Source organism: Vombatus ursinus, unplaced genomic scaffold, assembly GCF_900497805.2.
Source record: "Vombatus ursinus unplaced genomic scaffold, bare-nosed wombat genome assembly UNPS02009205.1, whole genome shotgun sequence".
Classification (NCBI taxonomy): domain Eukaryota; kingdom Metazoa; phylum Chordata; class Mammalia; order Diprotodontia; family Vombatidae; genus Vombatus; species Vombatus ursinus.
This window is the reverse complement of record NW_020948983.1, coordinates 56,300,724-56,328,466: the sequence shown is the minus strand read 5'-3', so window position 1 is coordinate 56,328,466 and position 27,743 is coordinate 56,300,724. Positions and strand designations below refer to the sequence as shown.

The window sequence follows — 27,743 nt, the reverse complement described above, 5'->3', positions numbered from 1 at the left end:
GTATCATATTTTGTGCTTTTAAAAATATTATACTAGTCTGTATCAGATTACTCGCTGTCTTGGGGAGGGAGGTGGGGAGGGAGGGGGAGAAAAATTTAAAACCCAAAAGTTTATGGAAGTGATGGGTGATAATTCAAAATAAATAAATTAATAATAAAAATAAAATTAAAATAATTTTTAAAAATTAAAATATTATACTGAAACAGCCATGTTGTGTGATGACTAACTTTGATAGACTTAGCTCTTCTCAACAATGCAAGGATCTCAGAAATCTTCAAGAGTCTCATGATGGAAAATACTATCCACATCCTGAAAAAGAGCTATGGAGTTTGAATGAAGATCGAAGCATACTATTTGCTCTTTTTTTCCTTCTGTTTTGTTTTGTTTCTTTTTTCTTGTGGTTCCTCCTATTGGTTCTAATTCTTCTTTACAACATGACTAATGTGAAAATATGTTTAATAGGAACGTATATGAAGAGCCTCTATCAGATTGCATTCCATCTTGGGGAGGCAGGGGGAGAAAATTTGAAACTCAAAAGCTTATGGAAGTGAATGTTGGAAACTAAAAATAAATAAATAAATAAAATTTTAAACATATTATACTGAGAAGGGGTCTATAGACTTCGGACTGGTAAGGGAATCCATGTCACAAAAAGGGTTAAAAACTCCTGTGCTACATAAAGCCTTTCCTGGTCCCCTCAATTTATAGTGCCCTCCCTCTCAAGCTACCTTATATTTAACTACTTTGTATTTATTTGCATTTATTCTTTTTATATTTATTCTGAAAATGCTTATCTGTCCTTGCTTTCTACTCCATTAGAATGTAAGGTCCTTGAGAAATGGGATTATCTCATTCATTGAAATTATATCCCCAGACTCTAGCACAAGGCCTGGCACATAGTAGGTGCTTAATAAATACTTTACTGATTGATTCATCTTTCTGTATAGATCCTAAAAATATTAGCATTTTAGGTATTAATAATAGTGATAGAATACCAATGTTTTTCTTTGACCTGGTAGCTTTCTTTACCCTACTATCTCTTCAACCAACCTTTGTCTCTCAATTCTGCCAACGATTGAGGTGGCGACATACAATTTTGATAATAACATGTTAGTATATGGAATAGCACAAATGGTTTTTCATGAAACCAACTTCATGGAAAAGTAAGATAAACTAGGATATACAATTACAGATTAATTTTCTTGAGCTTTGAGAGCTCTGGGCCAAACTTATAAACTGATGTACCCTTGTTTACTTCAGACTTCCTTGAACAACTGTTGAAAAAAAAAATGGAAACACCCAGTGACAACTCATATGTCCTTGGATCAGTTCACTATAAAGTTTCTTCTCCTCATCTTGTACTTGTTCCTCACTTCCTCTATACGCTTGTGAAAACTGCTGTTGCTGTTTTTCTCCAGGAATTTTTTTAGTAACCTTTATTTAATCATAGTACTATAGAAATACCAAGAAAAAAGAGCCTTTGTTTCACAGGTTTACAGAATCTTGGAGCCAGAAGGAATCTGACAGATCCTCTAAGTCTTTTTTTTTTTGGTTTGTTTTGTTTTTTGGTGAGGCAATCGGGTTAAGTGACTTGCCCCGGGTCACGTAGCTAGTAAGTGTCAAGTGTCTGAGGCCAGAGTTTGAACTTAGGTCCTACTGACTCCAAGAATGGGACTCTTATCCACTGCGCCACCTAGCCGCCCCGCTAAGTCTTTCTTCTAATGAGGAAAGAAGTAAAGAATCACAAATGACCTCATAGGCTATCTAGCAACCTATACTGTAACAAGAACCGTGTCTAATAATAACTGACACTTCTATAAAACCTTAAAGCTTGCAAAGTAGCTTACATACATTATCTAATTTGAACCTCACAATAGCCTCTGAAGTAGTTATGACAGTATTAACCTTCCCCCCCCTTTCTACCCCAGTTTTGGAGATAGGGAAAATGAGGCTGAGAGAGGTTAATGACTTGCAACATGACAAGTGTCAGTGGTGGGATTTGAACTTGCATCTTCCTGACTCAAGGTTTAGCACTCTGCAAGTTCCCATTATTGCAATCCACTGACAAGTGTGTAGAAATTTGGACTGAACCTTCATAAAGATTGACTATTTCAGATTTCCTGCACACTTCTTCCAGGTCTTCTGGATTAGAAGGTTACAGTTATTAAGTGGTGATGTGAAACTTGAAACCAGTTCTACTAGATTCCTATCAGAAATCCTGCAAAAGTCAGCCATTTGGGTTCTGATCTGCTATAAAAGACAAAGATTTAAGTGACCTTAAGTAACCTCTCCTGTGTCTTATCCTTGAGGAATACTTTCTCTAGTAGGCTATGGGTATATAACATAGCCTGCAAAATATTACTCTCGAAAGAATTATGTGTTCAAATAAACTCATGCAGAACTATAAAAAAAAAATCCTGATTTTTTTTCAGACAAAGCAAGTACTTTGAATAACCTATATTTTTAATGTGTTGACAAATTAGGAAGTATTTATTTATATCCTGTTTGGTGAATGAATCATAAGCACCTATTTAGTAAGAGATTAAACAATCTGACACAGTGGATAAATCCTTTCAGAAGAATAAATTGTTTCACTTAATGAAACTAGAGTTTTTTCTTTCTATCCATCTGAACCTTTTTTGGGAAAAGACTTTTAAGATTTGTTATCCAATTTTTTGATATGGTCAGACATTTATTTTTAACATTTAAAATATTTTCTTATTTGGTGTAAATGTCTTAAAAGTTTCTTACGTTTTCACTGTTTAACATTTCTCATTGAATAAACTAAAGCTCAGAAGTTTCTTAGTTTTAAGCTTAATCACAGGCCTTCTGAAAAGAGATTTTGCATGTTTTTCCTATAACTTTAACACAACTTCGAAGATTCCTTTGACTTTGTACATTAAATCAAATGAGTTCCAAGCTACTTCCTAATTTAGTTCATTGAATGATAAGCAAAAAGGATTGAATTTAGGTAAAGTGAAAAAAGATTGGAAAATGGGATGAATTATGAGTAAGCTTATTTGTTAACATTGCATTTCCTTTATATGAATTGGGCATAGTACGTGTGCAACAGAATAAGTTCCTTGTATATTTGTTCTTCACAGATGTAATATTAGACTAATTTCTAATAAGAATAGATTCTCTTGAGAAGTTGAGAATTTGTTCTCCACATTGACTGTGAAGATGTGCCTTTGTTTTATCGCCCAAATAACTTTGTTTTTTAAAATAAAGGTTTTTTTTTTAATGAAATGCTACTAGAATCAGCAAAAGTACCATCAAAAACCAACCAAAAAAAAATGCTGCCTGTATAATGTACTCAACAACTGGGCGTCCAACTTTTTCTTGAAGACCTCTAGAAAAGGAAACCTAATCCTTCTTGAGTCAGCACATTCCGATTTGAACAGTTTTAGTTGTTAGGAAGTTTCCACGCCGCCACCTAGCTGTCCTAGAAATAAGCGTTTATTAAGCACTTGTTACGTGCAACCAAGCATTTTGAAAATATTTCATTTGATCCCCACAACCCAGGGAAGTAGATTCTATTATTATTCTCATTTTACAGTTGAGGAAACTGAGGCAAAGGTTAAGTGACTTGTCCAGAATCACACAACTATTAAAATCACATTTGAACTCGGGTCTTTCTGATGCCAGGCTCAGTATGCTATCTACTACAAGGCCACTTAGCTTTCATCGTCAAATATATAACTTCTCAGTGAGCACAGGCAGCTCACTGAGACTATAATGTAAATTACGAGATGAGTTCCCAAGTTCCATCAGTCAAAGGGGTTTCCATACTGGGAATTATTTGTGATAAATCACAAGTTTAAATTGCCTTTCCTCTCCAGCAAAAATCCAGATGTAAGCATATAAATGACCATGTTAGTCTCTTATTTCGCATAATCCATACTATTTAGGGTAATATTTATAACAAAGATCAGTTAAGAACCTCTGTCCTTAGCTACTCTGGTACTCATTTGAAGGTATAGAAACATTAAAAAAACTCCTTTTAAGTTCAACTTAAAATATTAAGAGATAAACATTTCTAAAGTCATTTCCAGACTTTTCCCTTTAGGAAAAGGTATAAAATATCAAAAACAAAAGCTAAGAGTCTGGGGTGGGAGATGCATTAAGGATGGTAACCAAATTTAGAACAACAAAAATACTGTTTAGTTCTGATCATTGCCTTCCCCTACCCTATCACCAAGAACAATAACATAATGAAGAGATGAGGACATTTATCAGGGGAGGTTCCTTTCAATACCCAAGAGAACTTTTGAAGGAGCTTGGTCCAAAATGGAACAGAGTAGCTTTAGGAAATTAAGTGGCTATTGTTCTACTAAATGGAATAGAATGTTAACTCCAAATTATATTTTAACACATTGAGACCTTTATCTAGTTCAAGATTCCAATTAAGTGTTAAATTGTCTTTTTTAAGGGAGATGTCTGAGGACATGAGGGAAACTATGTCAATTTGGACATGTCTCAGAACTAGAAATACCTGGACTCAGAATGATGATAAATTAATTAAAATTGTTCCTGGTATACTTGAACCTCAAATCTATAACATTGCTATTTTTCTTTGACAGAAGTATAAAAAAGAAAGCTATTCCTTTACTCTGGTCTCTAGTCTAGGATCATGCCCTCAAAACTGCTTAATAAAAGTGAATTGATATGAAAGCATGGTCATTTTCTAACATTTTATACAGAATTTTTCTACAATAGTGTGTTATTCATGAAAAGGCTAAGGAATAGCTCCCTCCTGTGGTTAGATCTCTCTTTTCAAATATTTCTACCATTTAAAAAGATCTGTATAAGGGGGAAAAAAGAAATAATTAAAAAAAAATTTTACTTATCTTTTGAGCACCAAAATATGCCTTTTCCAGGTAGAATAAATTATTTTAAATAGTGAGATTATAAACATAAAATAATGTTGGTCTCCTTACTGTTCTCCTAGGCAGCATGAATGTAATCGTTCAAATACCGTTGCAAATAGTCTCTACCTTCATGGAACTTAGGTTCTAAGCTACTGTGGATGTACAACACTTAAACAGATAAGTGCAAAATAATTTGAGGAATGAGAGACTACTTTGTACCTATGTATATGAGAAAATGTTTCCCTTAGTAATTGTGAAACAGCTAGAATCAGAAAAAACTGAGTTCAAATTTGGCCTCTATGGAAGTATGTATAGAATGATTTTATATATATACACATATATATATTTGTATTTAATGGTAGCCATCTCTGGAGTAGGGAGGAAGTGGAAAAAAAGAAATTTACATGATAACTTTATTACATATTTAAAAGAAATAGCAAGTTGTACAATAGATCTGCAGTTTCATGTGCAATCATCTTTTTAAAAATTATGCTATGTTATGGAAATGCTTGTTGCATTCCACAAATTAAAAATAAAATAATTTTTTAAAAAATCAAATTTGGCCTCAGATTTTTACTTATTAAGCACAGGATCTCAGTTTGCCTTAGTTTCTTTAAATGTGAAATGGGGATAATCATAGCACTTAAACACAGGGTTAGTGCTCATTCCCTTTCTTTTTCTTTCCTTAGTAAGTAGTGCCTTATCTGAGCCTTTAGAAGCTAAGATTTCTAAGAGGCAGAGGCGAGAAGAGTGTTCAGGGAAGAGGGACAGGCACAAAAGCAGGAGATGAGCGGGTAAACACAAATAAGCCTGTTCTGCTGGAACATCAAGTACGTGAAAGGGAATAAATTGAAAAAAAAAAAACCTGAAAATTAGGCTGGAGCTAGGTCGCGAGAAGCTTTAAACAACAAGGTAAAGGGTTTTCATTTTACCCTAGAGGTAATAGGGAGTCATGCAGATTTTTGATCTGGAGACTGACATGGTAAATCCTTTGCTTTAGGAAGATTATTGTGGCTACTGTGTGGAGAACAGATTGGAGAAGAGGAGAGGCTAGAAACAGGGAGATCAGGTAAGCAATACTTCAATATTCAAGCAATGTTACTGCAACAGCACAGGTGAAATATGATGAGGGCCAGAATTAGGGTGTTGGCTGAGTGAATGGATGTAGATATAGGTAATGAGAAAGAGGGAAGAGTGGAGAATGACTCACAGGTTGAGAACGTGAATGACTGGATGTATCATGGTGCCCTTAACAGAAATAGAATAGCATAGAGAAAGGACTAAGATATGGGGTGGGTGGAGGAATAACAAATTATTTTTTTTTAAATGTTGAATTTGAGATGTTGATGAAACACCCAGGTAGAAGTTTCCAGTCAGCAGTTAGTGATTCAAGACTAGAATTTAGGAAAGAGATTGAGGCTGTACATAATACATTGGGAAGTTATCTATAAGAAAAAGGATAATTCAATCTTTTGGTGAGAGAAAGAAAGAGAAGACAAGAGGGCCCAAGAATATAGCCTTAAGGAACACTGTCAGCATTAGATGTTTGCTCAGACTGATTCTCAAGCTGAGAATCCTTTTCTCTAAGTATTCAATTCCTTCCCACCCTTTAAGGCCGAGTTTAAGCCCCACTTTTTCCTAGATGACTCTAGATAATGCTGATTTTTCACTTACTTTAATTCCTTATTTTTATCACTTCACCAATGATTTGATTGTGTTTATTATGTAATTTCATAAATTTTCTAATTTTTTCATGTGTGTAGGCCTTACTTGTTTAAAGAAAGTTTGGCAACATATCTAGCCAAGCAAAGTCATCCCAACATCATTCAAGAAAGAAAAGGGAAGGAGAGATTGAAGGCTATAAACAGAAGAAAAATGGAAAACATTTGCAAAAAAAATTTTTTTAACAAGTTGTTTTCTCCATCAGGGAAGGTGGAACCACCATCCTTAGACCCTAACATGTACTTACAGAGGACACAGAAATTACACTAAAAAGAACAAAGACAGGACCAAAAAGATATGTAGGGGAAATCTGTGTCGGAGGCAAACAATTGTGGGGATATGGAAAGACAAGATACCTAAAGAAAGTAGAGGAACATGATAAAGTTATGAAAAAAAATCTTGGCCTTTAATAAACCAAAAAAGGTGACCAATCATTACTGACCTCTATGCCTACTCTCTTCATTATACAAAATCTCTAAGGGGGTCATTTATACGTGAATCATGGGCATTCTCTAGGAGAATATTAGTAGGGAATAAGCAGTCTCTTGCAAGTGATACTTAACAATGGACCACATCTTTACCATTTGGAAATAAGCATTTACTAAGTGCCTGTTATGTGCCAGTCATTGTGCTAAATTCTAGGGTTGCAATCAGGAAGAGCAAAAACAGAGAAAGGAAACTGTAGACCAACTTCCCCAATGAATATTGATGCAAAAATTTTAAATAAAATACTATCAAGGAGATTACAATAATATATCACAAAGATCATATGCTAGGATCAGGTGGCACTTATACCAGGAATCCAGGATTGGTTCAATATTAGGAAAAGTATAAACATAATTGACCATATCACGAATAAAACCAATAGATATCGCATGATTATCTCAATAGGCGCAGAAAAGGCTTTTGACAAAAACAACACCCATTCCTATTTAAAACACTAGAAAGCCTAGGAAGAAACAGAGCTTTTCTAAAAATTTCAACTAGTATCTAGCTAAAGCCAAGAACAAACATTATCTATAATGAAGATAAACTAGAAGCCTTTCCTATAAGTCAAGGATGAAACAAGGATGTTCATTATCACCATTATTCAATATTGTACTAGAATTGCTAGCTATATCAGTAAGACAAGAAAAAGAAATTGAAGAAATAACAATAGACAATGAAAAAGTAAAACTATTATTTTTTGGAAATGATGTGATGGTATGCTTAGAGAATCCTAGAGAATTAATTAAAAAACTAGTTGAAATAATTAAAAACTTCAGCAAAGTTGAAACCTACATAAATTATCAGAATTTCTATATATTACCAACAAAAACCAGCAGAAAGAGATAAAAAGAGAAATTCCATTTAAAATAACTGCACACAATATAAAATACTTGGAAGTCTACCTGCCAAGACAAATCTAGGAACTATATGAACACAATTATAAAACATTTCACATAAATAAAAACAGATCTAAACAATTAGAGACATATTCATTATCCATGGGTAGGCTGAGCTAATATAATAAAAATGACAGTTCTACCTAAATTAACTTACATATTCAGTGTCATACCAAACTACCAAAGAATTACATTATAGATCTAGAAAAAAAATAACAACTCATTTGGAAGAACAAAAGGCCAAGAATATCAAGGAAATAAATGAAAAAATAAGAAGAAAGGTGGCCTAGCAGTACCAAATTTGAAACTATATTACAAAGCAGTAATGATCAAAATTAATCTGGTACTGCATAAGAAATAGATCAGTGGGGTAGACTAGATATACAATACACAATCATAAATGACCATAGTAATTTAGTGTTTGATAAACCCAACAATCCAAGCTTTGGGTGCAAGAATTCAATATTTAACAAAATTGCAGGAAAAATTGGAAAGCACTTTGACATAAACTGGGCATAGACCAATATCTCACACCATGTACCAAGATAAGGTCAAAATTGGTACGGGATTTAGACATAAAGGATGATATCATAAGCAAATGAGGGGAGCTTGGAAAATTCTACCTGTCACCTTTATGAATAAGGGAAGAGTTTATGACCAAACAAGAGATAGAAAGGATCAAGGGAAGTACAGTGGACAATTTTGATTACATGAAATTAAAAAGTTTTTGCACAAATAAAAGCAATACAGCCAAAATTAGAAAGAAAACAGGAAACTGGGAAAACATTTTTACAGCAAGTTTCTCTGATAAAGGCCTCATTTCTCAAATATATAAGGAACTGAGTCAAATTTATAAAAATAAAAACCCTTCCCCAGTTGAGAAATAGTCAAGGGATATGAACAGTTTTTGGAAGAAGAAATCAAAACTACCTATAGTCATATGAAAAAATGCTCAAAGTATTGATTAGAGAAAGACAAATTAAAACAGCTCTAAGGTACCACCTCACACCTATCAGATTGACTAACATGATAGAAAAGGAAAATGAAAAATATTGGGGAGGATATAGAAAAAATAGGGACACTAATGCACTATTAGTGGAGATATGAACTGGTTCAAACTGCCTATCCTTTGACCCAGTTATGCCACTACTGGGTCTATATCCCAAAAAGATCAAAGGAAAAAGGAAAAGGACTATACATACAAAAATATATATAACAACTCTTTTTGGTTGTCAAAGAATTGGAAATTGAGAGGATGCTCATAGATTGGGGAATGGCTGAGACATCATTGGTAACTTTGGACAGAGCAGTTTTGGTTGAATGATGAGCTTAGAAGCCTGATTATAGTTAAAAAGAGAGTGAGAAGAGAGAGAGCAGAGACATCTATTATGTAGGTGGTCTTCTCAAGGAGCTTAGCCATATAAAGCAGAAGAGAAATGGGATGATAGTTAGCTGGAACTGAAGGATCAAATGAGAGTTTTTTGAGGATGGAGGAGACACGGACATGTTTGTAGGCAGTATGGGAGTGACCAGTAGACTGAGAAAGACTGGAGATAAGTGAGAAAGTAGGGATGATAGAGGTACCCAACTGCTGGAGGAATCAGCGTGGAATGATTACTTTCACATGGATAGGTTGAGATTTGCATTAATGGAACTAACACCTAAGATCCTTTGCAATAATTGAATAGATCTTGGTTCCTCATCGAGATTATAAGATCTTAGAGGACATGTCTAATATTTCAGTATCAGACATATAGTAAGCACTTAATAATTTTGTTCATTCGTGCATAGGAATTTACTTTATCAAACTATTTGGGGGCAAGTAAGCTATTGAGCATAAATTCAGCACGAGAATTGCATCAGCTCTTTCAGTGCATGACTTCCAAACCAAGATCAATTGGGCTAATTTGGAGCCAGATTCTCTATGTATGCTAAGACTCAACGTGGGGGTGAAATCAGTGATGATAGGGTTGACTGGGAGGATTTAATTATGCTCCCTCATTTCTAAACTGAAATAATGAGGCTGATCCCATTATCCTTTTTTCTCTTGCTTCACATTAAGTAACTATGGTAGCACTGCACATGAGCCTTGTTTTACAATGTTACCTTTCATTGCTTTCTTTTTCATTCATTCATTCAGACCAATGAGAGTATCCTACAATTGGAGGACTAAAGCCATATAATGGCCAATCAGGAGATGCAGACTTTGTCAATCTTTCAGAATTAACTATTATGAATTGCTCAAACAGTGCAGGTCTGAAGTGGAAGAGAAATATCTGTTTGGCAGTCTCACAAATGGTCTTTACAGAACAGTCTATTGAATATAATGGGCTATTTGGGTGTTTTATGATTCCAATAATAGACAGTAATAATAAAAATAGTTAACACTTATATAGCACTTTAAGGTTTACAAAGTGCTTTGCACATATTATCTCATTTGATCCTTACAACTACACTATAAGGTAGGTGCCCTTATTATACAGATTTAAAAACTGAGACTCAGTGGTTCAGCGACCAGCCAAGGGTTACACAGTTAGTAAGAATCTGAGACAAGATTCAAACTTGGGTCTTCCTAAATCCATCACTCTATCCAATCTACCTCCTAGCTGTGTCCCATGTTTGTTCATGTACGCTTGTGAGTATTGTATGTCTTTTGCAGTTTCTATGGTACAGAAAATAAAAAATTCTCCCATACCTCCTACCCATATCATATATTAAGTATCTCTGCAGGAAGAGACACTGTTACCCACATATGGGAAAACCCTAGACATCAGTCTTGATTTTCCTAGAGAAATTCAGGTAGGAGCACTAAAGAGCTAGAGAGAAATTGACCTCTTACTGGATCAGGCCTCCAAGATATAACCTAGGTCATCGGAGTCAAAACCAGTATCGAGTGGGGGCAGCCCTTGGGTGATACTTTGACCACTTTACTTAATAAACGTTTGGACAGAAAACATATTTACAACTTTTAAAGAACAGAAATGGAATTTTAGTCTTAAGTCCCAGATAACAAAGGAATAGGGATGAGATAATGGAGGGTCAGTCCCCTTCTCCATATAAAGAAATTTATAACCCTAATAGGATAAGTCCCAATCATAAGAGAGGAATTGGGAACTTGTGTGAAAAGACTGTACCTACCCCTGTCTTTCTTCCCCTAGGAATTCTATTAGTTTACTAGTTTTCTTAGGTTCTATTAAAATAGCATTTGTCATAGCCCAACACAGGCAAATTGTTGCAGCTCCTGTGTTTTGCTTGATTCATATAGTCTTTGCCAGCTGATTGGTCTTGCTTTGTTCTTTATTCCTAATAGACACTAAGACTATTGGAAATTTTCCCATCACTTGTGTTCTTTTTCCTGCTCCTCTTTTGATAACAGCTGTGCCTTGGTCCCACAGTATTATGGAAGAGTATGGGGGTTGTTACCTAATAGTGCCTATGTCTCAGGCCTTTTGGGGGAATGAATAGGGGAATTTTTATTTTTAATTTTTATTTATTTTATTTATTTTTTATTTTTTAATTAAAAAATCTTTTAAAAAAATTTTTTCAATGAACAAAAAAATCCACCTTATTTCCTTCCCATCTTCCCTCACCCCCCACTGAAAAAGAGAAAAGGTCAAAAAGATAAAGCCATGTAACAAATATACAGTCAAGCAAAACAACTTCATTCATTGGCCATGTCCAAAAAATATGTCTCAATTTGTACCTTGAGTTCATCACTTCTCTGTCAGAAGGTGACTTAGGGCTTTTTTTTTCCCCAATTGAAAAAGATATTACACTAGAAAATATAAGATACATGATTGTCATAACATATCATTACATATCATTTTGCACTGTATATTCTCATTTGTCTTAATATTGCTTTTTCCAGTAGATTATAAGCCTCATGTTTTGAATAGTAATTGAACCTATATGGTGGGCATTTGATACACACTTATTGATCGAGTACTGTGGGCCTCAGCTACCTAACCTACAAAATGAGTTGAACCCACTTAATGGTTTCATTCTGTCAATGAATCAGTATTTGGTCATGTATTTTCTTTTTAAAAAATGTTGTATTTGTTGTTTGTGCAACAAACACTTCCCAACAAACATCCAAACAAATCCCTTTCAAAGCACATTCCTCTAAAACAGTTAAAGAAAACCAACTAATTATATGATTTAATTGTGCATTTTATCAATCATTGGATGCTAATTGTATAATTACTGTTACCTAAGTGTTTAGAAAATCTTGTCATTTTTAAAAAAAAGTTTTTTTAAGGCAATTGGGGTTAAGTGACTTGCTCAGGGTCACACAGCTAGTAAGTGTTAAGTGTTTGGTTTGAGGTTGGATTGGAACTCAGGCCCTCCTAACTTCAGGGCCAGTGCTGTATCCACTGTGCCACCTAGCTGCCCTGAAAATCTTGTCATCTTAAAAAGGGGTTCTCAAAAAGAAAAAAAAGAGCTCTCATACTTAAAAAGGTTATGGAACCCTCAACTATATGATCTCTTAGACGGCTTCTATTTTTAAAATTTAAGATCAATTATTGATTAAAATACTGTGAACAAATTCCCAACAATAAAGCCTAGCAAAAAAAGTGTTAGGCATCTATTTGATAAATTAAAAATAAATTTATTATATGTTATAGGGAATAACTTCACATTAGCTAGCCTAGGATGAAATAAAATAGTTTAATAGGCTTCTAATGCTTGGGTTTACTTTTTCTTCAATACTATGAAATTGCTAGCTGTTCAAATTTTTAATACTTTTGGAATTGCTCCAAAGGTATGATTCATAACTATTTATTTACTGCTTTGATAAAAAATTTCTAAAAAGAACTGACATAAGATATCAATGCAATCCATGAGGCTCATTGCTACAAACCTCAGGAAAATAGATATATGTCTCATATGGCTCTCTAGAGAAATTGCTATGTATAATTAATTCATTCTAATATCTCTCATATATGAAGGGGGAGAGTATAAGAAAATTAGTCGTTTACAATAACTCACTGGGCTACAGTTGCTAGTCACTATATTTCCAAGGGCTCGTGAATAATTAATTATCCAGTGATTGGACTTTTCAATTTTCTATTTTTGGGTTAGAGTTCAATATACTATACCTTAATGAATACGATATTGCAAACCCTGAAGAAAATAACGTAAGCAATGGAACTCTCTTACTATCTAGATCAACAATCATTATTTTGCAACTTCAACACCTCACAGTAGAGGACCTCACTTCATTCTTGAGGCCATCCATCCAGAGCTCTTTCTTCTCCCCAGTTCTACACTTCAAACCACTTAATATCAGTTACCATTTTCTACTCCTTTGGTCTAGTCTCAGAGGAAGAGATGGCCCTTCTTGCCAATACCAACTCTCTATCTATGCCATTCATCTCATATCCTTAGAACTTGCCCCCTTGATTATTCTTTTTCTCTCCCTAATTTTCAGTCTTTATGCGCTGGCTCCTTCTGTACAACTTAAAAGCATGTCTAGGACTTACTCATTTTAGTACAGCATACCCTGTGGGAATACCTCCTCCGTTCATCAACTTGGCACTCAAAGCTTATGTGAGATAATAGGGACAGCTATTCCAAACTGAAAGTATTCTATATGTAAACATTCCTAAAACTATTGCTTATGAGCCTCCACCCACTGTAATCATCTTTAATAGTCAACCAACTGACACAATTAACTCAAAGCAAAGGTATTTAGTGAAATGGCATAGCATGAACAGTAGTAACAAAGCATTCCCCCTATAAACCTGGAATACACTGTCCTACAAATTCACACAGTGTTAGTGAGGAGAGTGGGCATGCATATGGTGTACATAAGTAGAGAGACAGACACTTAGGGAACACACGTGGTCAGTTCACATCTCCAGAACAACAGGGATATTATGTCTTTGGTGTCTTTTCTCACGGGATCCTTTTACTGCTCCTCTATGGTTTCTGCTAGGCGGGCCAAGAATCTGGGTTCTCTGGTTCTATTTCTCTCTACAGCCCAACTCAATTCCACATTAGGATGTCTGGGTCTGTTCACTGTTGGACACAGCAACTTTTACTGGGAGAGTTGTTCTGTTGCCAAACACTATCGCTTCTTCCCACTCTTCTCCATTGCTAAAGGTTACACTCCTTAAAGCTATTGTTGGCTTCAACTGACCCCTAGAGAGTGTTTTTGTCTGTATAACTGGCTGGTTTCTTTTTTTTTTAAAGACCACCCATCAATTCCATCTAATTGAGGGAGGGACTTAATTCAAAGAGACAACACAACGTAAAAACTTCTTTATGCTTCCTTTATAAGCTGTGAGCACAACACTTCTAGTTTATAAAGAGTTTCCTGATTACCCTTTACATGGTGCAAATAAGCTACTTTAACACCTCATTGTCTCTTCCAGTTGCCTCCTACATTCTGAAATCTCGAAGTGAGTTAGAGTGACTCTTGAGCCTACTATTTCCCGAAGCTCTCTTCCTATATTTTTCCTCCCTTTCACGGCCGAGCTCCTAGAAAAAACTATCCAAATTTGTTGCCATCATTTTTTCACCTCCCATTTACTTTCAGTCTCTCTTCTAACCTCAGCACTCAACTAAAACTAAAACTCTTTTGAGCCTCAGTTTCCTCATCTGTAAAATAGGAGGTACATTGAATATGTACTTCACAGTTTTTCTGATATCAAAAGAAATAAGTTTATATCTGCAATATATATGTAAATCACTTTGTTAAAGTGCTTATAAAGTGCTATAGAATGTTAGCTGATTATTATCTGTACATCCAGCTGTATTTCCAGTCTTACATCATCAACTGTCTATTGGACATTTCCAACCAGATGTCCTATAGCCATCTCAAACTACAAATATTCAAAATAGAACTCAGTTATCTTTCACGTAAAATCAACCCCTCTTCCTAACTTCTCTATATCTGTCAAGGGTCAACCATCCTTCTAGATGCCCATGTTCACACTCAGAGTCATTTTCAATTGCTCCGTCTCCACCCCATACAACCAATTAATTTACCAAGTCTCCCCCATTTTACCTCAACATTTCTCCTCCTGTCACCTTCTCTCCAATCATACCACAACCAGCTTAGCTCAGGCCTTTATTACCTCCCGCCTGGAAGGCAATAACCTGCTAATTGATTTCCCAGCCTCAAAGTCTCTCCTCTCCTTCCTCTCTGCCAAGCTCCTAAAGCACAAGTCTTGACTATGTTACTTCCCTGCCCAAGAAACATCAGTGCTTTCCTTTTATCTCTAGAACAAATACAAACTACTCTTGACTCTCCAGAATTATTATACGTTTCTCCCCTTTCATATACTATGTGCTGGCCAAACTGTACTTCTTGCTGTTCCATACCAAAGATATTCTGTTTCCAGTGTCTGGGATGTACTCTCAACTCCACTTTGCTTCTCAGAATTCCTAGTTTCCTTCAAAGCTCAGTTTAAACATTACCTCCCACAACCTTTCCTGATCACCCCCCAGTTGTTGGCACCTTCCCTGAGCATTAGAAGCCTATTAAACTATTTTATTTCATCCTAGGCCAGATAATGTGAAGTTATTCCCTATAACATATAATAAATTTATTTTTAATTTATCAAATAGATGCCTAACACTTTTTTTTTTGCTAGCCTTTATTGTTGGGAAATTGTTCACAATATTTTAATCAATAATTGATCTTAAATTTTAAAAACAGTGAATGGTGAAATTTGTGAGTACACATATTGATCTTCTCTTAATCAATAAAGTCCTCTTAAGTATGGGCTTAGTTTACCTCATGAGGACATTGGGTTTGTGAATGCTACTGCTCTGAATGGTTCTATCAAGCTGGAAAGGAATGGTGCTCTCTGTGGTCTGAAAATCAGTCTCGAGTTGGTTGAAGAAGCCCATCACGAGTTTCTTATCAATGTCATTAATTCTTCAGTCACAGATTGCTGGTCTGGGGTGTCAGTAGGTCAACCTGCATTTATTAAGCATTTATAATGGGGGGCCCCTAGGTGACTCGGTGGATAGAGCACAGGGCCTGGAGTCAGGAAGAAGAGAGTTCAAATGAGACCTCAGCCACATAGTAGCTGTGTGACTCTGGGCAAGTCACTTAACCTCTGTTTGCCTTAATCCACTGGAGGAGGAAATAGCAAACCACTCCAGTAACTTTGCCAAAAAACCCCATGGACGGTATGGTCCGGGATCTCGAAGAGTCCACTGAATGATAAGCATCTAGAATGTGCCAAACACAGTGAAAATCCCTGAGGAAACAAGGAAGGGCAAAAATAGTCCCTGTCCTCAAGGAGATCCCATAACAAATGAAGATATTTAAATAAATAGGAATATACAAGATAGAGCAGGTGGAAGTAGTGGAGTAGTCAGAAGATATGGGATCAAATTCTGCTTTTGACATTTATTTGCTGGGTATCCCTGGGCTAGTCACATCATTACTTTTTTTATATGGCCAATTCAGAAATCTGTTCTCTAAAGGTCTTAAACAGTCATAAATCTCTCATTCTCTTCGGCTCAGAGCCACCGGAAATGAAGTCACTGAAAGAAGGAGGGGCGGCTCTTGCGGGAGGACGTGAATGAGGCACCGCCCAATGGCCGCCTTTCCACATTTGGCGCCAAATCGCGAGGCTGGGGGCGGGGCCAAGGTGGGCATACTTGCTTCTCTGCGCCTGTGCGTGGCAAGCTCTCGCGAGAGGAAGTTAGGCGCGGGACGCGCGGTATCCTGGGTTCCATAGCCGGTCACGGTCCAGCACAGCTTCGGTGAGAGGTGGATGGGATACGGTGAGGGCTGCCGGGAGCCATAGCGGAACGAGGGGGATCTCGGGAGATGTGGGGTCTGGGCCTGCAGCGGGCGCCTCCGAGGGAGCTGGGGGCGGCGAGGGCCGCGGCTCAGCGCCTAGTTGTGGTTCCGCCGCGGCTGGGCCTTCGCGGAAGCAGGGTTGAAGGTGGCGGCGTGCTGGGTGACCCGTTCTCCCTGCCTTGGTTTCCCTCACAGCCTGGCATCTATGAAGGAGTAGAATGTTAATGGACACCCCCTCCACCCCCCGCCCTGCCCAAAGTCTTGGAGGGGCCGCTGGGAGCATAGAGTTTTATTGCCATAAAAACATTGGCAGGCAAATTACTGCTAGGTAACCCCTTTCTGGTGTCCCTACGAAGGCCCAGGGAGGGAAAGTAACTTGACCTAGATCGTACGAGTAGGAAGCGCAATTAAGTGATTGCTGACATTTCTAGGCCCAGACCACCCTCCCTTCTCTGTTTTTTCTTTATTTCTACCATTGTAAACTTTAAAGTGCTACATAAAGGAATAATCATTATTTTGTGTCATTTCTGAGAGGCAGTATAGAGTGAGTGATTACAGATCTGGAAGCCAAGAATATGAGTTATAGAACGGACTCTCACATAGGCTGTGTGACCCTGGACAAGTCACATGACTTTTAAGTGCTCTATCAACTTCCTAAGGCAATGAGTTTTAGAGAAAGTGCCTACCTGCGTTAGTAGAGGGAGTTTCTTCACTTGGAAGTCGCCTATAACTAATGAAATCACAGGTCTCATCCCTCTTACTGTCATCTTTTGTATGCATCTTTCCCCTGTTTATAAGGTAGTCCAAGGCAAGAACTGACTTGTTTTTTATTTAATCCTATCTTCTGCACCTTGGATGTAATAGATTGTCTTTGTTGAAACGTTTTTAAAAATTTAATTTTTTCAATAAACAATCCCCCCTTCTCTCTGACTCACTTCCCTTCTTTCTCTTCCCTTCTGTCTTTTCTCCAGAAAAAAAAGAAAAAAAATCCTTTTTACAAACATGTAATCAAACAAAATGGATTTCTGAATTGGCCATATTTAAAAAAAAAAAACCTGTGACTAGCCTGGTGATACCCAGTAAATAAATATCAGAAACAGAATTTGATCCCAGGTCTTCTGACTTAACAAGTCTAGCATTTTTATACTACTTCTACACTTGAATCATAAAACATGGTTATCCTGATAAGGACTAGGGAGAGGATAGGTTTCAGATGAAAAATTTCAATGTAGGAAGAAGTGTTTTAATATGTTTAATTATCTTTACTTCCCTCTCTCCCTTTTCCTAGCAGGAACAATGGAATCAGAGGAGAACAATTTGCTGGATCTTCCTGATTATGAGGCGGTAGAAGATGAAACTTTCCAACCATTTCCACCACCAGCCTCTCCAGGAAGGGATGATGCTGGAGAAAATGAGCCCACCACAGGTTAGAAAGGAGTGGTTCCAAAAAATACCTAAGTAGTCATTATCATGTAAATAAATATTGTTTGGAAATTATATCACTATCAATAATGCTTACTCGAGAATAAACTGTTATTTGGTGACATCGCAGTCAAAACTAGACTCCCAACAAAGCTAGAGAAAACTGCAGTGTAATAAAGTGGATGTTTTTATTTTTTAGGGAAAGTATATCCAAACTTTAACAGATTAGTAGAGTGGATATGAGTGAAACTATCCACATGGCAGTTCTTATTTTAAGATGTTAACTTGTGGTAAATACCACATTCCACATTTTAATTACAGAAATAATTTTAAATGTCCTTATCTTCATTCAGATACAAGGAAGGATCAGATGGGAGATATGCCTGTAGCTACAAAGAAAACTGTAAAAAGGAATTTGCCTAAATTAGATGCTCAGAGGTATTTTCTAACTTTCTTTTGATTATGTTAAACTTTGTGTTTGTTAGGGTGGTTTTGGATACATTGTTTCATTTTGCTGATCAAATTTTAACTTGCCTAGAAGAGGTTTTTGATTAAGAAATAACTTTCCATGTTTACCATGCAAGTATACTTTTTAATTTAATGATATTCACAGTACATATTTATGATTTCACAGGTTAATTTCAGAAAGAGGACTTCCAGCATTAAGGCATGTGTTTGATAAGGTAAAATTCAAAGGTAAAGGCCATGAGGTAAGAAACAACTAATTTTGGTACACTTGCCTTTATTATTTTATCATCATCATTATTATTATTATTATCATTATTAATAACATCTTGAATTCAAATAGCATCATTTTCCTGTTTTTATTATTGTTCAGTTGTGTCCAATTTTTCGTGACCCATGGGCCATAACATGCCAGTTATTTTCCTAAGAAGCCCAGAAAGCTTTACAGACTTTCCATAGCAATTTGATTTAGTTAGGAAGGTGGTTATAGTCTTTGTTTTATAGATTGAGAGATAGGTTAAGTTACTTAAGATTATATAGTTAGCCATTGTTAGAACTTGATTTCTTGACTTTTGGCTTCAAGGTTAGTCCAAAGTTATAAAACATCATTAAATGGAAAATGAAACACTTCATGATGAACCCTACAAATTAATTATAACTGCTATTCATTATTAATAAGTCAATATGACAGTGTTAGTTTTTTTCAGCAAGTCTTTTATATCAGTTCATATTCAAGCATGAAGAAACTAGGAAGGTTTGAGTAGGAAGAAGTCCTAATCCCTTAATGAAAACACAGAATACAGATATGGAAAGGGCCTAGGAAGATGAATTAGACCTTTTTTGTATCATGGACCCTTTTGGCATGCTGGTGAAGCCTATTAACTCAATATCGTTTTTAAATGCATAAAACAGAATTACAGAGGAAGTAAAATATATTGACATACAGTTATTAAAATATTTTTTAAAGTTCATGGATCTGACCTCCCCCCCCCCGGGTTAAGAGTGTCTTAATTAGACTGTAGCCAGAGCACCCTTATTCTGGCAGTCTTTGCAGTGGAAGTACTCTTGCCAAAGTTTCTTGACTCTTCCTTTTAAGAATTTTGATTTTTTTTTTCTCCTTCAAAGTCTTTGAGTCTTGCTTGAATGCTTCCTGAGCCTTGTATGAATAGTTATTGCTAAGAGTTCCATTGACATAAACATTTATGTAATCATATATACCTGTATGGTTTTAATGTGATCGATGTGTAACTGCTGTAGCATTTGGAATAAATTGTATTTGGGGATTTTCCCTGACCTATATAAAACTATATCCAAAGCATTTTTAAGCTAATCAATTCAAATTTTTTTTTTGAAAATGCTTATTAGAATATTTATCTGAAATAATTCAGTATTTTTCCTTTATGTGAATAAATATTCTAGGCTGTTTTAGATTTAGTAATTCTTTACTGACTAGTTTCCTTTTAAAAGTTTCTCAACTCTGAAAATACTAAATGACACCAGTGTCTTTGGCAACACTCCTTATTCTGAAATTTGCTGATGTAGTCAAATGTTTGGATGAAACTTCTATTTAGCAATTTTATTTTTATGTTCTAGGCTGAAGATTTGAAGACATTAATCAGACACATGGAGCATTGGGCACACAGGCTATTCCCTAAACTGCAATTTGAGGATTTTATTGGTAGAGTAGAACATTTGGGAAATAAGAAGGAAGTTCAGGTGAGTATTAACTATGATATAGGTATCTTTCTCAATCCCATATAGTACAAGCATATCCTTAATGGAAAGAGGGAATGATATTTTATGAGTGCCTTTTTAAATTAAAATGTTTGGAAATGATTTAAGAAGGCACCTGTAATTACTGTGCTTGTGAGTACTTTGGAACAGTTTTAAGAACTTCAAGGATTCTTCCACAAATTGTAATCCCCTGTATGCCTTTTATGAATTTTTATGCCCAAAACTTCACTTAACTGATATTCAGTGCTCTGAGAAGCCTCTCCAAAATTAACTAGGGTGACCCTCATATAATAGACTTTCCATATAGTCTTTTCCTGGGTCCAGAGTCCTGTGAGAATTTATATTCTACTGATATAACCTTCAAGAACTAGAACAACCTTCATACAAATAAGAAGCATCATAGAACTTTAGTAGAACCCTATAAAAACAATTGTTTTAAAACTTTTTTTTTAAGCACAGCAGAGCTACTGTTGTTATTCTGTATTCTGAATTGGCTAAACCTGGTAGGGAAGAAAAGAATCCATAATGTTAATATAGAATAATAATAGAAATAAAATGTTATCTCTTGAAACTTAGAGTAGAATGAATGATGTTCAACTTTAAGTAGTTGTTGTTTTTCCACTACACTGACATTTTTGGTGACTGTGTTGAAGTGTAAAAATGTACTGTCTTCTTACTTTCAGACCTGCTTAAAACGAATTCGACTTGATCTTCCTATTATACATGAGGATTTTATTAGTAATGATGGTGAGTATTTGTTGTAGTTACAGTTGAGGGGTAAGTTTTTATATACCCATTTTGTTTTTAGAATATGTTCTAATGGATTGGGGCTCTTTTTTTTTTTAAAGCAAATAATGGACATATCTTTAAAGCAAAAAATGACAGTCTAACAAATAAGGAGTCAAGTTAAAGTATCCTTGTAAATTCAAATTACTACTAATCCAGAATTGGTGAACTAGCTCAGTAAGATGCTTATATAAAGTCTGTTGTGTCCTTCCTTGAGTTGGAGTACCATTTTGCAGAAGATATTAAAAGTCCTTAAGAGACTTTAGTTGATGTAGACACTGTTTATCTTTGGTTAACTCATGATTTAGCCAAGATAAGGAAGTGAGTAAAAGGATGATAAGTCAAGATAAGAAGTATTGATGTCCACATCCTAGTGACTGAATCTTGAAAAGGTGCTTCTTGGAAGATCAAGTAGAATAAGCTGATGATGAAATAGTTTGCCTTTTACTCAGTTTAGAATTGAGCATAAGATCATGACAGGGGACTTGAGGACATCTGATTCAGCCTATTTTTTATGGAAGAAGAAATTGAAGCCCAGGAAGGCTAAATGACTTTCCCTAGGTCATTCTGGTGGCAGGGCTGCAACAAGACCAAAGTGACTGCACTTGGTATTGGTTACATTTGTTAGTCACTTAGTGTAACCACACAGTCAGTCACGTATATCAACATGAGTGGTTCCTGCCGACAGGGTCTGTCTAGTGATCAGATTTCCTGTGCGATGGTTCTGCACATCTCTCTCTTTTCAACATATTTGTGTTGAAACATAGTGGAAAACATGGGCTCACTACAGAATTCCCCAGGGTCACTTGTAAGTTGAATTTAAGGTCAATGAGAATAATTTAATACAATACCAAAACTGGATTTCTTGCCAAGATAGGTGGCATATAGTGGGATTTCATATGTGTTGTTTTTTGTCCTTTGTTCTTGAAGAGGACCATGACATCAGGAAGGTGATGCCATGACTTGCAAGTGAATTGGATTTAAGTGAGAGAGGGCTGTGCAAAGTCACCAGCCTCACTCTGTCCTCCAGAGCCATCTGGGTATAGATCAGGACAACTGGAGATGGCCCTGATGAAGTGGGAGACATTGGCTTTTTTTAAGCTAAGGTCTTTTCCTAGGTCTCAGTTTGACTGAGACAACACCCATTCAGTGATTAAGGCTAGGTAAGAAATGAAGCAAAGAATGGCCTCTTTAACCTAATTTAAAAAAAAAAAACATCTGGGAGGGGAAGAACCTCAGGGTTTCTGGCCAAAACAGAAACAATTGCTATATACATTCACTGTGAGCCATCTGAGCCCAAACAATGACCCACTGGGGCTTGGGCTGGGACCTGTTGTTGGTCAATCAATGAGAGTCAGAGTGATTTGGATTTAAGGCATAGTCCTTAAGAATGAAATATAGCCCATAAATCCCAAGATATCTTGCTTAAACCCCAAGAGATCTCGAGGTTTCAGCCATCAAAATTTACATTCCTTTGGCCAGAACACCCACAGGTAAGGGTAAGGGTGTGATACTGGATGTGGACCAAGGCAAAGGAAGGGGAGGAGAGGAATGGATTTCATATATGTAAGGATGGAGTAGTTACTGAACTACTAAAAGGAACTCTTAATAAAGCGAACCAGGACTCTAGAATTTAAACTAAGACTTTTTGCTCATTTTTTTTATCCTTTACCTTATGACTTCAGGGTAGCTATTTGACTTTAAAGTCTTTTAAAAATGCTTTTTTGGTTGGTAAATAATCCCAATTAACATTCCTCCACTAAAGAAAAGACCTCTGATGCCTCATTTTGGTGTGAAGATAACCTTGTATTTTTAAAAAAAATACTTTTTTATTTTTATTTTTTAATTAAGCTTTTAAAAATTAATCTGTTATACCTATTACCTCCTCCTCCTCAAGCATGTCTGAAGATTTACATCTTTGTTCATTTTAAGTTCAAAACCTCTGTGTCAAGAGATAACTATTGTGTTTCATCTTTTTTTGGACTCATGGTTTATCATTGCAATGATCAGAATTCTAAAGGCTTTCAAATTTGTTTTTCTCCATAATGTTATTATAAAAACAATTCTCCGTTTCTGCTCATTTCACTCAGCCTCAGTTTGTTTCTTCTGAAATTGTGTTTTATCAGTCTTATGAGACAAAAATACCACTACATTTATGTACCCCAATTTATTTAGCCATTACCAAATAAGAGGATACTTCTTTAGTTTCCAGTTTTTTGCTATTCTGAAAAGAGAATATATTTGTTCATATGAATCGAGGTGGTATAGGCCTACTAATGGAGTACTAAAGAGTATATACAGTTTGGTAATTTTCTTTGCATAGTTCCAAATTGTTTTCCATAATAGCTGGACAGTTCATAGTTCTATCAAAATGCTACCTGTTTTAAGGGGCAGTTAGGTGGTGCAGTGGATAGAGCACTGGCCCTGAAGTCAGGAGGACCTGAGTTCAAATCCAGTCTCAGACCAAACACTTGACACTTACTAGCTGTGTGACCCTGGGCAAGTCACTTAACCCCAATTGCCTAGATATTAAAAAAAAATGCTACCTGTTTTCCTGTCACTTTTCCAACATTTAATTTGTATTTCTCTGATTATCTGTGATTTAGAGCATTTTTTCATATGCTTGTTAATAGCTTAGATTTCTTCCTTTGAAAAAAACTGCTTGTTTATTTCCTTTGACCATTTATCTATTGGGGAATGAATGGTTCTTAATAAGTTCAAATCAGTTCCTTATACATCTTGGATATTAGACCTTTATCAGAGAAAGCTGCAAAAGTTTTTTTCCCAGTTTTCCTTCTAATTTTTACTACATTAGATTTGTTTCTGTAAAACCTTTAAAGTTTTATGTACTTAAAATTGTCCATTTCATCTTGTGATCTCTGTCACTTGTTTAATTATAAATTCTTCTATCCAAATTCTGAAAGGTAGCTTCATCCTTGCTCCTTTAATTTGTTTATGATGTTACCTTTTATATGTAGGCCATCATATCCATTTGGATCTTATTTTGGTGTATGATGTGAAGTGTTGGTCTAAATTTAATTTCTGTCCAATTGCTATCCAGTTTTCCCAGAAATTTTTGTCATATACTGAGTCCTTTCCTCAGTAAACCAAGTCTCTGGTTTATCAAGTCTTATGCTTTTGTGTTTATTTTCTTCCATATGTTGTATACCTAATCTGTATATACTCATTGATGTTTCTTTTTAAAGCAGTACTGAAATGTTTTAATGATTACTACTTTGTATTGCAGTTTGAGATTTATAGATCCTGTTCCTTCCCTCTTGTTTTCATTACCACTCTTGAGATTCTTGACCTGACCTTGTGTTTGTGAAAGCTGACAGTCTGTCTTAGAAGAGGGAAGGACAACTGAAATTTCTGGCTGACCACTTGGAAAGTTGCAAAGGCTTTGAGTGATAGTCTAATGACCAACTGCATGTCTTTATGACTTGTCTGAGAACTCACTTGGCTTAGTCTCATGGTAATGAATTTTTTGGATACCATAGCTCAGAGTCAAAGAGAAGTTTTGATCTGAGTAAATGGAGAGAGTAGCTATGCCAGTGAAATTATAGAACCTTCAAGTCTATGATATTAGCAGTCTGAAATGTGTTAGGAATGCATTGTATTCTGATCAGAAGAATTACTGTTTTTAGTCAACTTTTAAACTAGCTTTCACTCAGGGACTCTTTGTTCTTTAATAAATCGTGTATGCTATTAGTATACTTGTATTGATTTATTTTTGTTTTTTTAATTTAGGTGATAAAGCAGAAGGTAATGGACTAGATTCAACTCCCACAGACTTTGATTCCTTGTTTGCAAATCCAGTTGATAGAGAAATATTTGCTTCTCAGTCAAGCACAAATTTAACAGAGGAACAACGGCAAAGAATTGAGAAGAACAAACAACTAGCCTTGGAAAGGAGACAGGCAAAACTGTTAAATAACAGTCAGTCCCAAGAAAATGGTAAATTATACATTTTGTTATATGTGCTGCCACTAACGTACCAAGGATATGTTAGAAATTTTTAACCTAAGTTCTTTCTGTGCCCCCAAAATAATAAATCTAAGAAAAGGTGATAAAGGTTCAATTTTAAAAGAAAGCAAAACCTTGACTAGTTGGAACTCTTGGAAGCTTCACAATTTTAGGGCTCAAGGGAGTGGATTTATACCATTTTTACCTAAGAGCTTTTTAAAATTTTGGCCATTTTGGATGGAAATCTTTGAAAAATTTTGTTCATTCAACATCCATTTATCAAGTACCTATGAACCAAGAGCAATACTAGATGTTAGGGATCCAAAGACAAAAATGAAACAGCCTTAAAGATAAGATATTGTACTCATAATAATTTAGCTTTTTCTTGGTCACTTGGCCATCCTCATGAATGGCAGTTATTGTACTGAATACTGCAGTGATGCCTTCAGAATGTAATGAGGGTCTGTAGGTCTGTTTGTCTTTCCTGTAAGGTCCCAGATTGTTGTGCTGTTTAAACTCTGGAATCTGATTTTAATAAGTTTTTTTTTGGTTGCCTTTGTTTGTTGGCACTGTTTTTCCATTAATGTTGGCAGCTGTCAGCATGTGACCAGAAACTGTTTTCCAGCTTTCCTTTTCCTCTGTTAAATAAGTTTGTTAGAATTTTGTATAAATTAAGTGAGTATGAATGAAAAGCTTATGAAATTCTCACTCTGTAGTATAAATTTAATACAGAGACTTTGACACCTTTTTTCACTGCTTAGATGCCCTTTTTGGCTTGCTTCTTGTCTGTGTTTTGTTTTGTTTTTTCTTTTAAGTGAGAAAGTATGATTTGGATCACAGATCTAAAGTTGGAAGAGACTATACAGGGGTCCAGAATGACACCCAAGCTCAGAAAGGCTGATAAATCTGAAGTCACACATGTAAAGTTGTAGAGCTGAGATTCAAGCCCAGGTCTAACTCTAAATTCAGAGCTATTTCTATGGTTCCATGGTTAATGCAAGCAGTGAAAATATCAGTGTCATGGCAGTATGACAAATACAGGTGTTCCTTCAGACACTTGAACACAACATGATTTTTCATTTGGTAGAATCATGAAGTACCTCCAGGCTCTTTTTCGATTAATGATCAACTTATATGTCATTAAAATTTTTTTTACACTGGTTGAATATATTGAAAGTGATTTTTAGGGAAAGGATAGAGCCAATATATGGGGGCTTCTTTGTTCCCATCTCCCCTCCCCCAACCCCTGATCTTCTGTCTATTCTCAAACAGCAAAGTGATGGGAGATAATTATTCATTATTCCATCCTAGCAGACAGTTGAGTATGTGAGTGCACGCACATGCGCGCATGCACACACACCTCTTATAATATTTCCAACTTGAAGAGACTTCCTTATCTACATAACTACCTTATTAACCTATAATCAAATACATGTAACAATTGGTGCTATCATTGTCTAGTGATTCAAAATGAAGCTCTTTATTCAGATTTTGAATATAGCCTCTGAATGGAATCTTACAGGTCATTCAGTTCAACACCCTCTACAGCTTTAGCCTATTCTTGAAGACCGCACTACTTCTTTCTACTTTTGTACAAGTCTAAAAGGACTGAGAAATCCAAAGGGACTTTTGTACTTATTTAGGTAGAACTATGTTCACATTAATAAAATATTTTGTTCTTAGTGATAATTGTTAGATTTTGTATGTATTTATAAAATAAGACAAGTTAAAATAATAGTGGATAATGACACTTTTTTCCCCCCAGATTTGTCAGTTATCCTGCCCAGGACACAGGCATCTGAGAATAGTCCAAATGAAGCTCAAGAAGAGAACTTAAATGAATTAAATGAAGAAAATCTAGAAATCTCAGACGGTGTTGCCAGTACTGCAAATATAGATGATGACTTAGAAAACACAGGAGTAGATGAAGCCATTTAAAACATGCAACAATGACTAGCCAACAAAGCTTTTATTTAAGAGTACTTAAGTGCCAACAGTGGGTTGCCTCATTCAGAAATATGTATTAGCCTCAGTTAAGACTAAAAAAAAAATCTTATTATTAATAGCTTAGTAGAGATTTATTGTATATTTTTTTCATAGTAGGTGAAAATAAGTGGCTAACTTTATTAGTTTTTTAAAGATCTGGCCCACTTGTTTATATTTGTCCCATTTATTTATTATATTAGCCTAAGTTGTCATAGCTTCCATAGACTCTTCTACTTGTCTTTTTATACAAACAGATCTTTTGACAATTAGGTAACTTCTGCTGCTAGTATACAGTTTAAGAGTCCTGTTTTAATAAAAAGTGCTTAATATTTTAAGATATAAAAATGATTGTACACTAATGTCTATTTTTTTGTAAAATGTGAATAAAAGCTCTTTTATACAAGAGGGTGACATTTTAATGAATATAATAATAGAAACCATTCTTTACATTAGTTTGTATATATTGGTGATTTTCTTATACTTTTGAAATTTAATGAGATTCTCAACATAGAGGTTAAGTTGTGTTGGCATTTATATGTACATCATACAAACACATGAGACAATACTCCTTGACATCCAAGCTTCAGATTTGTCTTTAGAGATTATATAGTAATATTATCAGTGAATTAATCATGATGG

At 35.5% G+C, this 27,743-nt stretch overlaps 1 protein-coding gene and 1 non-coding gene across 5 annotated transcripts; both read left to right on the top strand.

Annotated features, from left to right (window-relative positions):
- The first annotated feature begins 16,622 nt into the window (after positions 1–16,622).
- Positions 16,623–27,452, top strand: TIPIN (TIMELESS interacting protein). Of its 4 annotated transcripts, none has more exons than XM_027851456.1 (8): positions 16,623–16,705; positions 18,037–18,171; positions 18,521–18,605; positions 18,802–18,877; positions 20,226–20,348; positions 21,050–21,113; positions 24,903–25,109; positions 26,884–27,452. In XM_027851456.1, exons 2-8 carry the CDS (start codon positions 18,042–18,044, stop codon positions 27,054–27,056), a joined length of 858 nt encoding a protein of 285 aa, XP_027707257.1. In that variant the 5' UTR covers positions 16,623–16,705; positions 18,037–18,041; the 3' UTR covers positions 27,057–27,452. The 4 variants fall into 4 exon arrangements, with proteins under 4 accessions (XP_027707257.1, XP_027707256.1, XP_027707254.1 ...); XM_027851455.1 differs by having other exon boundaries at positions 18,034–18,171; XM_027851453.1 differs by having other exon boundaries at positions 16,647–16,726; positions 18,034–18,171.
- LOC114035860 lies at positions 21,748–21,885 on the top strand. Its single transcript, XR_003568276.1, has one exon.
- Positions 27,453–27,743: the final 291 nt, after the last annotated feature.